Genomic DNA, 16,755 nt, shown 5'->3' with positions numbered 1-16,755 from the left:
AAGATATAAACATATTATTGTAAGAGTATATTTTTTGACCTTTTCATTTTTGTTAAAATAAAATTATATTTTTATTTTTAACATCACATTATAAAATGTGAACAAAATGTCTGATAAATAATCTAAAACATTCATTGACCCCCCTTACGAATTTAAGCCATTATAGTAAACAAGTGAAAGTCTTGCTATGTGCTCTAAAAATATGTTGAGTATTGCAAAATAATATCATAATTTTGATATCATTATAAGGTAATTTTAATTATTATTTTTTTAAAAAATACTCTTTTTTATTTAAAATATAAAATGATAATAAAATGTTTTTGGGTCAAAATACAATTTCTATCCAGGTTAGTGAACTTACAATATACAAAGGCTATTCATTTCAAAAAAAAAATATAAAAATCATAAAAGCATAATTTGTGAAATTTTTTTTAAAAATAAAAAAATTTAATTTAAATGATATCGTTCTTCCAAATTCTCCTTTACGCATTAAGCGGTCTAAAAGATATTCCGATGGATGAACATCCAGATTCCGCGGTCAAACTAATTCCGACATCAGGTTTAAAAATTATAATAAAATTAATCTCAAATAATGTTTTATGCAAATTCATTAAACTCTTCAAAGAGACCGACCGAGTAAAAGGACCAAAATAAGCGGATTGCCCATACTTCGAACGGGTGGGGTCGGGTTTACTAAACTGGGCGGTTGGCGGGTGGGTTTAAAATATTTTTAATCAACAAGTGGGCGGGTTTATTGGCTAAAAATCAGCCAATTGCACACCTCTAAGTCCTTTTATTAAATATTTTGATTATTTTACTTGGCCTATTTGATGATCTTAATGAATTTGCATAAAACATTGCACAAGATTGGTATAAGAGTTCACTTCAAATATAATATAGCTAAGCCTAAAAAAATTGTGGGTCATAGGTGGTGGAAAAAGTTTATATATCTATTAACAAAATTTTTTGAATTTTTTTGGTAAAAATCTTGATTTAAAATAAAATAAGCGATATATATCCATGCACAAATTTGCGCCTTGACGCATTACCGCTTTAATATAGCTTTGGTTAGAGGGCGTATTTTTTTTTCGTAATTATTTGGAGAAAGTTATAATTTTGAAATATATTATATTTTATATTTAGATGATATTAAAATGGCCAACAAAACCGACTTTTCGGAAATTCTTGATCAGAGTTTAATGATTATGAATACGAGCGCCGATGTTTGTACAAATTTTTACGGTTTCGCCTGCGGAAATTATGGATCTTTTCTGAGAGATAAGGCTATCGATTACACCAGTGGAATTAAAAATCCATGGGGCCCCACTAAACAACAAATGGAATTAGAGTTGAAGCAGGAAATACGAGATATTCTAGGTAAAAAGTAAAGGATCATTCATCAATTATTATTAATGTAACCAGGGTCTAGCAGCCTTTCCACTGAAACTATTTTAGGCAATTTTAAAAAATAACTAACTCAGCCGTTTTTTTAGTGAAATCTAGTAGGGGAGATAAAGGATCTTTACTTTTAAAGAAAACCCTGAACCAACCTCAGGTCTTTCGCACTTTATAATATATTATTATATACAATAGCAATTAGTTCACATAAGGTCTGGCCACAATGTGGGACTCTTTATTTAAAAATATATTCATTAATATTGGCCTTTTTTTACCAAAACCATATATTAAATGATTAATTATATATAATTTAAAAAAAAAAATAAGGTGGAAAAATGTTGAATGATTTACAACCACAACACGAATATCTGCTGAGACAAGTTCGATCCTATTACCAATCCTGCATGAGCAACCAAAATAATTATCAAATATTTTCGGGTCTGATGAATGAGTATTTTAACGATAGCGTCATCTTGCACACAAACGAGACGATTTTCAAAAATAATCTATTAGATTTATTCGGAAGATTGCAATGGAATCTTGGGTTTGAATTCTTCTTTAGAATGAGTGTAATAAAGTCTGACAAGGACAACAGATCCTTAATTTACATTTATAAACCGGAAATCACAGCAATCCTTGATATTTATAAGCACAGGTATTACTATTTTGGTTTACTAACCTACGTTGGAGAATTGTTAGAAAAACTAAACATGAGTAGGAGCTTGGCGCAGGATATAATAAACTTCGAAGAAACTCTTATACATGTAACAGCATCGTAATTTTTTTTTAAAAACTAAATATAAAATATATTTTATTATCTATATATAGACCTTAGATCAATACCATCTATGTGAAGAAAATGAAGTTGATATTCTGACTGCATACGAAACCATGAGATTCGTAATATTAAATAGATATCATATTTTTTAAAATTTGGTAGAGCTTTTTTTTAAAGTTTTCACATAGTTTAACAACAAACAAATATACAAAATTTAAAATAACATTATGCGCTCACTAGGTGTTCTGTAGTGTTGTTAATTTAAAAACCGGCTAACTCAATATTTTATCTAGAAAAATATTATGCAAGCCTAAAGATTTTGCTCATAGATGACACATATGATTAAACAACTATTGGTAAAATCTCGACTCTTCGCCAATATTTTCCTGGCTATAATGTTGAGCTAGCCGTTTAACAACACTAGTTATCCGGGTTGAAAGAGGGCTTTTACAATATAATAATTCTTAAAAAAACATATTTAAAGATAAATCTTGAAAGTCTACTGAGAGGGAGATCCAAGGTTTCACTCAAAAATGTTAGGGTGAAATACTGTGAAAATTATATCGTGATGCTTAACAATTGGTTCAAACGAACTCTACCTTCAAATAACGAGTAAATATCGCTTTTAATTTACATAATATTGTTTTTTATTTACTAGAATGTTTTATAACTACATGAAAGTATTTGCGGCGAGCAGATTGTTGCATTATACAGGATCGGCAAATAATGTCAGAGAAAAGTATATTAGATTCCTAGGGTTTGATGTCTCCGGAGCCGATATTTGCCAAGACGAAACAATGGCCATGTTTGACGACATCGTAACTGCCACTTATATTCACAAAACTGGATTTAAACAATCCGATTCTCAGGTAGATTATGATAAATATTAATATATTTTAACAATTTTTTGTTGTTTGTCAAACTCGTTATTTACGACAATTCATAAAAAAGTCAGAATTATAATTTTACAATTCAAAATCACGATATAAATGTTTGTATTTATTTCCTCGTTTGATAGAAAATATCAATAGTTTTGATTATGTTTTTAAGATGAAAGTTTTGGGTTGAAGTAAAATTTTCGGATACCGGCCTGGTTTTAAACAAAATTTTACATTTCAAAACTAGGCCTGTCCCTAGTTTTAAAATCAATATTGAATAACACTTTTGTATTGCATTTTTCAAGTTGAATATTCTGCTCAAGGAAGCTAAATCTATGGTTCAAAAACATCTTGACGATATTCAACTTAGACAGGTTAATATATTTTTTTATTGCCTAAATAAATTAACTTATAAAATAATAATAATATTATATTAAAGCTCTTGCAGAGGCATCTTTCTTCGTAGAACAAAGTTATATCAAGTAATATTTTAGTAAATAGAAGATAAAGGTCAACCGTTCCTACCTTGTCTAAACCTTGATTGCTGACTTTCAGTATTTTGAGATGAAATTAATTTACCAAATCTTAGGATTTCAGTTTCACTCCAAAATGGCTGCCAAGATTTAAATAATAAATTATGTGACGCTGTCCAACTCCAATTACCATAAAATAAACAACGTGATCAAAATTCTAGAATTTATACTCCAAACAGACTATTTTATAAATAACTTGCACAAAATATTTGAAAGGGGGGTAGGAGGGTCCAAGTTTTCATTCCTAAAAAAGTATTTAGTAATTTCTATTGGTTCATAGATCCCTGTTCTAAACTCTCGAATCAGTCAGATCTCATGATTGCCACTAATCAAATCGTAAGGGGATTGATTCGATATCCCTTATAAATAATTTTAAATGTTTTAATTTATTATTATATGATGTACAGATACGTAAAATATCTTCCGAAATCAAAATACACAAAATTTACTACAAAGTAAAAATTAAAAAATAATGTAATTTTTTTCTTAATTTTATATACCAAATCTAACGGTTTGGGGGAGGGGGGGGGGGTTGATTTAAAACTTTGGAAAAATGAGTGTGTCAATGATGCCTTGTTCGAAAGAGGATTTTTACTTTCATTGATTCCGTTTTCAGCTTTATTTTTTTTGGAGTAAGCACAATAATTAGTCGATTATTTTATTTACACAAAAGTTAATTTACCTTGAGTGAAAGATTAGTTTAGAAGGCTACGACCAGGCCTTCTAACATTTTTGCTTGAGAGGCGCCGGGCGAAACCAATCTTTTCTCATGAGCTGTAATGATATTAGGTATACGTCTTTCTTACAATGGGATTCATGGAATAAGCAGCTTAGAATATGTGTTAGGTAGTATTTATGCAGATTATTTTTGGTAAAATTCAAATAATTTGTAATAAATAACTGAATTTGGTTAACTACTAAGGTATAATATTTTATCTATACTTTTTTTAAATTTGAGTTTAGAAAAATAATGTTCTCATTATAGCCTATGACTTTGATAAAAATAATAATGTGTTAACTGATTGCTTTACTATTTGCTATTTTTGTGAAAAAAGATTTTTGTTATTTAATCTTAAGGACTCTTTAACACTAAATAACGGAATCATTTTTATATAACGTATTCTTATTAAAACTTTGTCTATTTTTTTTATAGCATATAGATATCGAACTTGGATATCCGGACTATATCAACCATATGTCGAGATTGTACGAATATTATAAAGATGTAATGTGATGAAATTAATTTAAAAAATAAATATTTTGAAGAAGACCTATCAGTAAAAAAAATCGATAACACTTGTAATAAAAAATGACGGTTAACCTAATTAAAAGCTTAATTTAGCTTATTTATAATAAAATAATTCGGAATATGTTTCCGAAAAAAGGGATATTAAAAAAAAATTAAAATAATATTTTCCGCTATTGTTAAAAAAAACAAATTTTACTTTAATATTTCCTCAAGTAACACTTAATAAAATATGCCTCTTCTAATATTTTTGAACAATTTTGTTTAAAAAAACACTTACTAAATCATATTTTTTTTTAAATTTTATCTAAAAATGTAAAATACTATGATATTTAATAATTATATTCATCTTCTTCATTAACACCTTGGCAATAGCATATTATAAGCCCTCAAATAAAAAAATTATTCTTTATTTAAACAAAAAAATACATGTATAGGACGAATTATTTACGAAAAATAACTAAATTTTCATGACTAGTGCTAGTAATTTTTATTGAATATAATATTAATGTATTAAATACCTTTTCAAATTCGTGACAATTTAGATGACTCTTTTAATGTTTATTTAAAAAAGGATGATATTAATTATCGACACTGCTTTTAAGAAAATATAATGGGAAATCTTGTCAAAGGATATATTTTGTATGAATCTTAAATAGAATAATTTTGATTAATCATAAACGTGTATTTTACTATTTATCTATCGATATATTCAAAAAGTACAACATGTCTCAAAATCATTTTCGAAATATCCTACATATCCGAAAGACAATGGTTATACAAAATTATAGATTGCTCGGAAATCACCTTTTCAAAGAAAGTACATAATATATTATTATTATAATGTTTGTTTCAGTAAAATTTGCCTTATTTTCAAAATTCAAAACTCGGATAATTCTAAAGGTTACTGATTTTTTAAAAAAAAGAATTTGGCTTTGATCCTCTGCCGGATTTGGTTTCGGTTATCAAACTTGACCCGGCTGAGAGTGTTCCAGGTTCGAGTAATTTTTTAAAAAGAGAACTCTTAGCACGAAATAAACTCTCTGAATTGAATCCTGAGAATTTTGAAGAATAGAAATATATACATTAGTCGATGTCAGAGTTAGTTTCGGTTATAGTTCTAAGAACTTTCTTTATTTTATACACTATATTACAATTTTCTGACAAATATAACTTTCATGATTTATTTTTATTAGATTGGTACAAGAGTCCGCTAGAGCCATACGTGGAAATTTGCGATGATAATTTGAGTATATATCCTTAAATTTAATTATAAATGGTGTGTATTACATTTTTTTCTTAGGAATATCATTAGGCGCTATCAGATCTCCCCTCTATTCATCGAAGTCACCCGAGTTAGTATTACATTTTATTATATCATTTTTAGGTGCAAAACAAAATCTTTTTCATAATTTCTTTTTTAAAGTTACTTCAATATAGCTGGTTTGGGATTATTGGCGATTAAAGAGCTAATGTCGAGAGGTATATATAGTTTACAATTTAACTAATATTAACCTAGAAATGATTTTCATAAAAAGTGTACATATAATGAAGTCATCTGTGGTCAATATCATTGACTATAGTAAAACGCCATTTAAATGTATTATATTTAGCTGTCTTTCACATTTCGTCTAAATGCTAAACAACCTTATTTAAATAAAAACAAAAAAATATTAATAATTTATTTGGCGTTTTAAAAATTTGATTTATGAAGAATAAATTATTTAACACTACCTGTGAAATAATATAAATTTATTGAATCAAACTTTATTGTATTTATTGAATTGTGACGTTTGGCTATCTATATAAAATAAATAATTAATGTGAAATTTGACACAATAAACATAGTTTATGATTTCCTTTATTCACAACTATTAATTATACAATAATATTATACAGTAACATAATAAAATTAAAGTTAAAAATAAAAATTAAAAGAAAAAAGAGAAAATTTAAGAAACTAAAAAATAAATTTTAAAAGTAAAACAATAATTATAATTCTAAAAAAATTTATTTACATAAACTTTTCATAACTAAATAATTATTCAAATTTTACAAAAATTCCTTTTAAAATTAAAAATCGTCTGGTTATAATATTAGCTCCAAAAAAAAAATTGATATTATCGTTTGATTCCAAAAATTTGCGTTTTACAACAGTAATGAAAATGCTAAATAGATTTCAAATTAATAAACATAAATATGTTGATTTTGAAATATAATGGATAATATAATACTATAATTAGGAGTTTACATAAACCCCATGTGAGGAAAAAATTTTTAAGAATTTATAAAGGTTCGTTTTAATTTCCACTTATGGTCCCTATATAAACACAAATATATAACATAAATTTGTTGGAATATCATTTGATGAATACTAGACAAACAAAAATAATATGAATAGCATAGATATAACATCCTTCTATAATGTCGAATAATTTTCGATACAAATATTTAACTAATCTTTGATTCATCCACTAGTTGAGAATTTTTTCGATGAATTATTACCTTTTATTTGTCAAGTATATAAGATATTAAACTAATTTGATAATTAAAAAGTGTACTAATTTTCACCATTTAAATAAAATCAAAATATTATGATTGAAAAATTAATTTAATGAAATATTGTTTTACTAAATAAATCTTGGACATATACAATATAATCACGTTTGTAAAAATTCTCCAAATTTGTTGAGAGAATCCAATTAATTTTATGCGCTAAGAAGTTATTATAAATATTATTATTAAAATTTATTATTAATTAAGTTATGACTATTAAAACTAAGGTATATTGAAATTTTTTCAATTTATTTTTAATATTATATATTACAATTAGAACTTATTTTGACAATTTGCTATAAGTTAATTTATTTATTTATTAATAAATATTGAGATAATATCATAGCCATCTCATATATAAGGAATCTGACATAAGAACTTAGAGTAAACCTTCTAATTAATCATATACTCAGGAATACTTCTCATTCCACTAGGTGTCAGTTTGTAGTTATTGATTAAGGTTCTGACAAAAAAATATAACTATACCCTAGCATCTTATATATATATAATAACTTCTATTTCACATCAAGATTTTGCCTGTATCTAGTTTTCAAAAAAATTGTTTATAATATCATACAGTAAATGTTTCAAATTAAAACAGAAATTATATGATTTTTTTTTGAAATTTTCTTATGGATCTGAAAGATGTTGCTTGCAAAATAATCTGACAGGAATTTCGTTAAATTGATTGTTAACATTCTTATCATATTATGTTATGGAAAAAAATCGACATTAAGTGTACTCATATATTTAATTATTCATTGCAATACAAAAAAAAATGGTAAGCAATGTATATTTTGATTATCAATAAATAAAGGTGAAAAACATGATTGGAGTGATGATTGGATAATAGATTGAAATGGAAGATAATGTATGAACTGTTGGCAAGAATTAAGGGCTTGAAAGACCCTGTAGCCTATAAAATGATTGCTTAAAATAATAATAAAAAATATGGATAAATATTTTTACTATAACTTTTTTGTATGTATGATCCAACATAATTATAAAATCATAAAATATAAAAATTAAAAATAAAGGTAATAAATTTTTTAAAATAAATTATAAAAAATACTAAAAATTAAAAAAGTTAAAAATTAAAAGTTAAAATAATACAAATTGTAAAATAAAGGTACAAGAAAGATTTTAATCATCTAAATTTCAAAAAAAAATAATAATTTTCTTATAAAAATTAATATAACTATTCACATATAATAACATCTTTATATTTTCTTAATAAAAAAAATCTAAAAACGCTTACATAATTACATTAATTCTTTTCATTTTCTAGATTCGAATTAATCATATAATTAATGTATTCCCAAAAGTAAAATCAATAAGTAAAATCAATATTTAAACTTAAATCATTGTTTAAATATTGAAAAGATTTTTACAAAAATATATGTAAAATGACGATTTTTTAATATTTACCAGAGTTTACAAAAGACACTTATAAAATAAAGATTTTTTTGAGAAGACGATTTTTTAATATTTACCAGAGTTTATAAAAGACACTTATAAAATAAAGATTTTTTTTGAGATTTTCTCTAAACGATGGAGATTTCGATGATAAATGTCAAAACCTCTATGCCCTACGAGAAATTTTTTTAGGCTTACTTAATATTTTTGCCGGATAAAATATTGAGTTAGTTTTAAAAAACCGGCTCAAATCGAACCCGGTTAACGATAATATTTGATTTATTTATTCCTTGTTTTTTGAAATAAACTAACATATCTCTTACGAACCTTCCTGAAAAAAATGACATTTAAAGAATAATTAAAAAAAAATTTATTTTATAAAATTTGGTGTAAGTATAATTACCTTTTATTTAATTCCAATTTATTCATAATTTAAAAAGGAAATATACATTGTTAACATTTTTTTTTGTGTTACATTTGAAAAATGAAATATTTTTTTTACAGTAATCGATATTTAAGGATAGAATCTTTCAAAAATTTTTAATAAAATAAAATTAAACATTTCTTATTAGATTCCATATAATAAAGAAAGAGTGGCACTTCGGATAGCAAGCCAAGTTACAAATTTATATATTTTATAGCCATAGACGAATTTTAAAATATAGATGATCCAAAATAAATATCCCGTTAATAAAGTATCTCCAAAACATACAGTTACAAAATTTACACCGATGCAATGGTTTTTCATAAGATATACCCAAGTTATTATTATAAGATTTTTTTTTTACAATTTATTTTATAAATATTTAATTTTCAGAATAATTGTCTCGTCAATATTACGAATTATAATTTGATAGATGCCAGTACATTATTTAGATATATATTCAAGTAATAAATAAATTAATGAATAATTTGATGTTAAAATTGTTGAAATGTTTAATTTAACACAGCTATGTACCAAGTTTTTTGGAGGCCTTTAATTGTAATATGACCAATTTAAAAATTTCTCAATATGATCGTAACAGACAAAGACAGTTATATCATCATATTATATAAAAATTTTAATGTAATTTTTTATTATTTTTTCACTTATAAATGATTTTAATAAAAAATATATATTGTATTTGGGGTTTTATTATTTTTATTGTATTTGAAATATTATGATCTATTATATTTTTTTGTATTATAATTATAATTTTATAATTATTTTAAATTAGGTATAAACAAGATTTTTATATAAAGAAATGTTGAATGTCACAGGGTCAGGTGTTGTAGCATAAGCAAAATTATCAACTTAATTTGATAATGGATTTTACATTTTAATATAGGTAAAAATTTAAAGTAACGAAGAACTATTCAGGCATTATCTTCAATGACAGGACTTAAATTTGAATTTTAACCATGTTTTTGCAGATTTTCAAAAGCAGACATTTTTACCTTCACTTTAACAATAGGTATAATAATTTAAAACAATGACTAGAACAGAAAATCTAAAACTAAGTTATTTAAAACTTTTGTTTAGAAATTGCTGAAACTTAGTAATTAGCAATTCAAAATAAGATATTATAAATCAATACATGCAAAAATTATGAGTGCAAATATCGGTAAAAGAGACAAAGTATCCGATTAGAATCTTAATAATTTTAATACATTTTTCTTCAAAATTTATATGATAAAGGCAAAGTTTAGAATAGAGTGTAAAATCAATTGGAATATAAATATTGTCTTTTCTCGAACATATAGTAAATTCTTTATAAACATAATGTAATTCAAAGATAATATGTGATTATTTTATTTCCGGTTCTCAGATAGTCTAGCGATCATATCTTTAAAGCTTTATTAGTTTACTATACTCACTGCGCTTTAAGTCATTTCGGAATTAAATTATATATTTATAAATATTATTATACCTTAACCCCCCTCCCCCTTTTTTTAAATAATAAATTAAACATTTATTCAACTTACCTAGTGTCTACTACTATTTTTGTGATTACTAAAGGTTAAACAAGATGGCCGAACCACTTGTGCTCATAAATTAACTATATTCAAATTAGTTTTCTGATCTTAATGTTTTTTGATAATTTTATCTGATTATGCAGGGATACATGATCTGGTTACCAAGTTAATGTTAATTTTTTTGTTTTCTTTTAGAATTTAAATCTGTTCTGATAATTATAAATCAACCATAAGTGATGCAATAGAAGCAAACCCCTATTTTGTAGATTTCGAAGTTGATAATTCCTTACATAAAATTTTAATGTTTTCCTTTTAATTTATACTCGTATATTTTGAAATTCAAAATCAAAAAGTTTCTTTTTTTTCTATGTCGGTTAATTTATCATTAATAAGCATAGAATCAAATCAAATATATAACCACAAAAATTAATGATTATGATATATTGATTTTTTGAGTAACCACTTTTTAAACATACTCCCAATAAAAATAATTATATTTTTTCTATTGGTTTAAACCAAATTAGGAAACAAGAATTTAATAGTGAGAGAGGAATTGATATTTATCGGTTCTAAAATTTATTTCTTTTGAGGGTTTTAAAGATCATTTGATTGAATGCTATTCTAATATTAAATAAATCTCTGAAATAAAAATATATTTATTTATATGCAAATTTTTGCTAAGTTTATAATAATTGTAAATTAATGATATATTCATAATTTTTTTAAACATTATTGGGAAGATTACACATTTAATTTTCCTTCCAAATAATTTTCTCAAGATTTTTTTCATATTTATCAAAAAAATTTCGAGTAAAAGGATGAAATAAAAAATTAGAAATATCATTGAAAATAATTAAACTCGTTTTGAAAATTCATTTTACAAATATAAATAATTAATTTACAGCAAGCTTATATATAAGAAAATTACAAATTTAATTTACAAAAACTTCAGAAAATTTTATTCAAAATAATTTAATTTTATTTATCAATATAAATCATAAGATTTTAAATACAACAAAAATAATAAAACCCCAAACATATATAATTTTTTATTAAAATCATTTATAAGTAAAAAAATAATGAAAAATTACATTTAAATTTTTATATAATATGATGATATAACTGTCTTTGTCTGTTAAGATCATCTCGGGAAATCTTTAAATTGGTCATATTACAATTAAAGGCCTCCAAAAAACTTGGTACATAGCTGTGCAAATTAAACATATCAACAATTAAAACATCAAATTATTCATTAAATATTATTTATTACTTGAATATATATCTGAATAATGTACTGGTATCTATCAAATTATAAATCGCAGTATTAACGAGGCAATTATTCTAAAAATTAAATATTTATAAAATAAATTGTAAAAAAAGGATCTATATATAATAACTTGGGTATATCTTATGAAAAACCATTGCATCGGTGTAAAATTTGTAGCAGTATGTTTTGGAGATACTTTGTTATCGGGATATTTATTTTGGATTATCTATATTTCAAATTCGTTTAAAAAATAGTTATAAAATATATAAATTTTTAACTTGGCTTGCTATCCGAAAAGCCATTATCTCTTTCCCGTATGGTTGAAGCGAAATCTAATAAATTCGGTGTTTAATTTTTTTTTAAATATAATTTATTTACTTTGTTGTTTAAGGCAATTTTTGAAAGCTATTATCCACTAAATAGGAAACCATTGTGACATAAGATAAACCTTATTATATCAGATTTATTATTAAAATTTAATATATTTACATATAATTTTATCCAAATTATTATAAAAGTAATTTATTATTATCATATTTTTATCGAATTAAAAAAAACCTTAAAATCTAATTATACTATTTAGAAAAAAATAGTATTGCTAAAGGACAAGCCAAATTTTTTAAATGGTCAACTAAATATTTTATTCAGAAAAATATTATGTAAGCCTAAAGATTTTGATAATAGATGACACACATAGGTTTGGACATATGGCTTAGATATTATTTTTCTAGCTGCAATATTTGCCAGATTATTTAGCTGGTATCATCTTTTAGATTTATAAGGCAATTTTTATAAAAAAATGATATAAAAAAAATTCATTTGTTTTGAAATTTACTATTTTGTAAACTATTTTTTCAAAATTATATAAAGGGAAAATTTTTATGCGAGATAGAAATTATTATATATAAGATGCTAGGGTTTAGATAGAATATATTTTTTTTGCTTAAAAGAATTTATTTTTAAAAAAGCGCAGTTTCTTAATTAATAAATATACAATGTGATAATATAGTGAGAAAAATTACTGAGTATATGCTTGATTTTATTAAAACTAGTAGGGTTACTCCAAGTTCTTATGTCAGATTCTTTATATATGAGATGGCTATAGATCAATATTGATTATAAAAAAATATTAATTCTATGGCCAAATTGTAAAAATAAGCTCTAATCGTAAATCATATTATAAAAATTAGAGTTAAATAATATTTCAAAATACCTCAGTTTTAATAGTCATGACTTAATTAATTATAAAAATATTAATATTTATATAATAACTACGTAGCACACCCCATCTAATTAGTGTTATAAATTCGCTTAGAAAATTTGTAATATTTATATTTCAAATGTGAGTATATTAAATACGCCCACAAGCTTTATTAGAAATTAGTAAAAACAATTAATTTCTTTTAACTAATTTTTCAATCGTAATATATTGGTTTTATTTTAATGATATGAGAGTATGAGTATGCACTTTTCAACTATCAAATTAATTTAGCATGTAATAATTTATCGAAAAAATTCGCAACTTAATGGATGAAGCCTAGATGTGTTAAATATTAGTATCGAAAATTATTCTAAATTATAAGAGGATATATCTATGCTATTCATGTTATTTTTCCTTGTTTAGTTGTCTTAAAATATTATTCTAGCAAAAATAAGTTATATGTTTAGGAACTCTAAGTGGAATTAAATTTTATTAAAACCCCTTTTCCTCAATTGTGGTTTATTTAATCTCCTATAATTATAGTAGTATAATATTTATCCATTATATTTCAAAATCAACATATTTTATTTTTTCATTAACCTGAAATCTATTTAGCATTACAATTACATTAAAGTATAATTCACAATTAAATTTATATTATTGCACAGGTATTATTAAATAATTTAATCTTCAGAAATCAAATTTTTAAAACACCAAATAAAATCATTGATATTTATCTTTTTCATTGAATAAGATTGTTATAAACATTTGGACGAAATGTGAAACACAGTTAAATAAAATACATTCAAATGGCGTTTGCCATAGTCAATGATATAGACTACAGCTATGTATACTTTTAATTGTAAACTATATTTACCTCTCGGCATTAGCTCTTTAATCGTCAATAATCCCAAGCCAGCTACATTGAAGTAACTTTAAAAAGGGAATAAGAAAAAAGATTTTATTTACATCTAGAAATAATATAATAAAATGTAATGCTAACTCAGGTGACTTCGATGAATAGAGGGGAGATCTGATAGCGCCTAATGATATTCCTAAGGAAATATATAATTTAAAAAAAATATATGATACACCATATATGTTTAAATTAAAGGACATATACTCAAATTATCATCGGAGAATTCTATGTATGACTCTAGAGGACTTCTATACCAATCTAATAAAAAAATAAATCACAAAATTTATATGATAAAGACAGAAAATTATAATATAACTTATGAAATAAGCAAAGTTCTACAGCTGGAACCGATCTGTTAAATTTTAAGAAACCGGCTAAAATTCTAAGGATTCCATTTAGAGAGTTCATTTCGAACTAATATATTTTTTTAAATTTTTTAAATTGATTTTTAAATAAAATTAAAAACTCGAGCCTAGAACCCTCGCAACCGGATCAAATTTAATTAACCGAAACCAAATCCGAAAAGAACCAAAGCCAAATTCCTTTTTTTTAAAAAATTAAAGAACCGTTAGAATTACCAGAACATCGAATTCTGAAGATAAGGCAAATTTTATTGAAACAAAACATATTATAATATACCTTCCTTGAAAAGGGGATTGTCGAGCAATCTAAAATTTTGTCTCACCATTGTCTTTCGAATATGTAGGATATTTTGAAAATGATTTTGAGACATGTTGTACTTGTGAAGATATCGATTAATTAATTTTAAAAAAAAATACATATTTTAATTTAAATTAAGGTAATTGCTTTATATCAAATATATCGTTTAGCAACAACACTTTCTTACGTTCCCATTGTTATTTTTTTTAAAAGTATCGCTGAAAAATAAAATTATCCTATTCTAAATAATATAAAAAAGTGTTATCTAAATTGTCGCGAATTTGAAAAGGTATTTCATGCATTATAAATACTATATGAGTAAAAAGGGAGTAGAAATCAATCATTAAATGTATACAGGCAACCGTGATGAGTTTCCCTGACAAAGATCTAAAATGAATCGTTAATCGTTTACAAGAGATCTAGAAATCACAACTCTAGACAGAGGGCCATGATAAATCATAAATAATTTACAAGCTGTTGTTAGAAACTATAATTTCTAGGCAAAGAATGGAGATCAATCGTTAAGGTAAACAAGCTGTCGTGAAATGAAGTAAACGGTATTGCGGTCGTGAAAGAAATAAAGGAAAACCATGTTGATGTTGTGTTAACGATATATTGGTAGTCGTTAGAAAAAGAAAAGCTTGAAGGTATAGTAGATTGGCTAAATTTAGAAATTTTTGAATGTCTCTTTTTTGAAAATATATTTTATTATAATATAAATAAGCCAAATTGAGCTTTAATTAGGTTAACTATCAATTCTTATATAAAGTATGTTATCAATATATATTTTTTTAAAAAATTAGTTTCATACTATTACATCTTTATAATATTCGTGCAATCTCGAAATATCGTTGATATAGTCCGGATATCCAATTTCGATATTTTTATGCTATAAAAAACAGATAGTTTTAATAAGAATAAGTAATATAAAAATTATGTCATATTTTTAGTGTTAAAGTGCTCTTAAAGGTTCTCTGATAATTTGGGTAAGGGTATTCAAATAAAATAAATACATATGTCCTTATTCTCCAAATAGAATAATGAGAAAAATATCTTAAAAATAAGAAACAATAAATAAAGTGTGTTTTAACTGGTGTTTTGAATCAATAAATATAATATGATTTTTAGCATATATCTTCTCAAAGCATTTAAAATTAGCGATTTGATTGGCAAAAAAATGCTATATAAATTATAGCGAGTAATAAAGCAATTATAAAAAAATAGACTTATTTGGAGTTTTAACCCTTCATTGCACAGTAGAATTCAGAGTCAGTTGCAAAACAGCGTCAGATAAAACATTAGCAATTAAAATTTGTTTTAAAAAATTCTTATATTCACTAAAATATTACTAGGTATAAGTTTAAAATTTAAGGAAGTAAGATGCCCCTGCCAGGGCTTTAAATATATCTATCTTATATATTAGTTCATCTATTTAGGCAAAAAAAAATATATTAACCTGTTTAAGTGGATTATCGTCAAATTGTTTTTGAACCTCAGATATAGCTTCTTTGATCAGAATATTCAACTTAAAAAATGCGATACAAAAATCTTATTCAATATTTGATTGTAAAAATCGAGCCTAGTTTACGTAAAAATATTTTTAACCCAGACTTTTATCTTAAAAATATAATCTAATTAATATTTTCTATCAACGGGGAAAAATAGAAACAATATATCCGCTTTGATTTTAAACCCACCATCCTCTTGTAAAATTAAGTATTAACTTTCTATAAAGAATTGTCGTAAATAATGTGTTTGACAAAAATAATTTTTTTAACCTGTGAATCGGATTGTTTAAATCCAGTTTTGTGAATATAAGTGGCAGTCACGATGTCGTCAAACATGGCCATGGCCAAAGTTTCGTCTTGGCAAATATCGGCTACGGAATCATCTAGTCCTAGAATTTTAATATATTTATTTCTGACATTATTTGCCGATCCTGTATAA

General features: G+C 24.4%; 1 protein-coding gene across 1 annotated transcript; it reads left to right on the top strand.

Moving 5' to 3' along the window:
- The first annotated feature begins 456 nt into the window (after positions 1-456).
- LOC135928074 (uncharacterized) lies at positions 457-4,821 on the top strand. The gene is made up of 8 exons (XM_065464409.1): positions 457-559; positions 1,144-1,377; positions 1,726-2,162; positions 2,227-2,298; positions 2,661-2,788; positions 2,835-3,045; positions 3,360-3,428; positions 4,741-4,821. Exons 1-8 carry the CDS (start codon positions 457-459, stop codon positions 4,819-4,821), a joined length of 1,335 nt encoding a protein of 444 aa, XP_065320481.1.
- The last annotated feature ends 11,934 nt before the right edge of the window (positions 4,822-16,755 follow it).

The sequence above is a fragment of the Gordionus sp. m RMFG-2023 genome, chromosome 4, assembly GCF_954871325.1.
Source record: "Gordionus sp. m RMFG-2023 chromosome 4, tfGorSpeb1-WG-v2, whole genome shotgun sequence".
Taxonomy (NCBI): Eukaryota; Metazoa; Nematomorpha; class Gordioida; order Chordodea; family Parachordodidae; genus Gordionus; species Gordionus sp. m RMFG-2023.
Note: the sequence above shows the minus strand (reverse complement) of the source record. Positions and strands in the feature narration are given on the sequence as shown.

What these genes read in the sequence shown, in the direction of transcription:
- LOC135928074 (XM_065464409.1), top strand. Translation starts at nt 457, where the DNA reads ATGATATCGTTCTTCCAAATTCTCCTTTACGCATTAAGCGGTCTAAAA. An exon ending in CATACGAAACCATGAGATTC is followed by an intron (nt 2,299 to 2,660) that starts GTAATATTAAAT and finishes ACATATTTAAAG; the next exon opens with ATAAATCTTGAAAGTCTACT. An exon ending in ACGATATTCAACTTAGACAG is followed by an intron (nt 3,429 to 4,740) that starts GTTAATATATTT and finishes TTTTTTTTATAG; the next exon opens with CATATAGATATCGAACTTGG.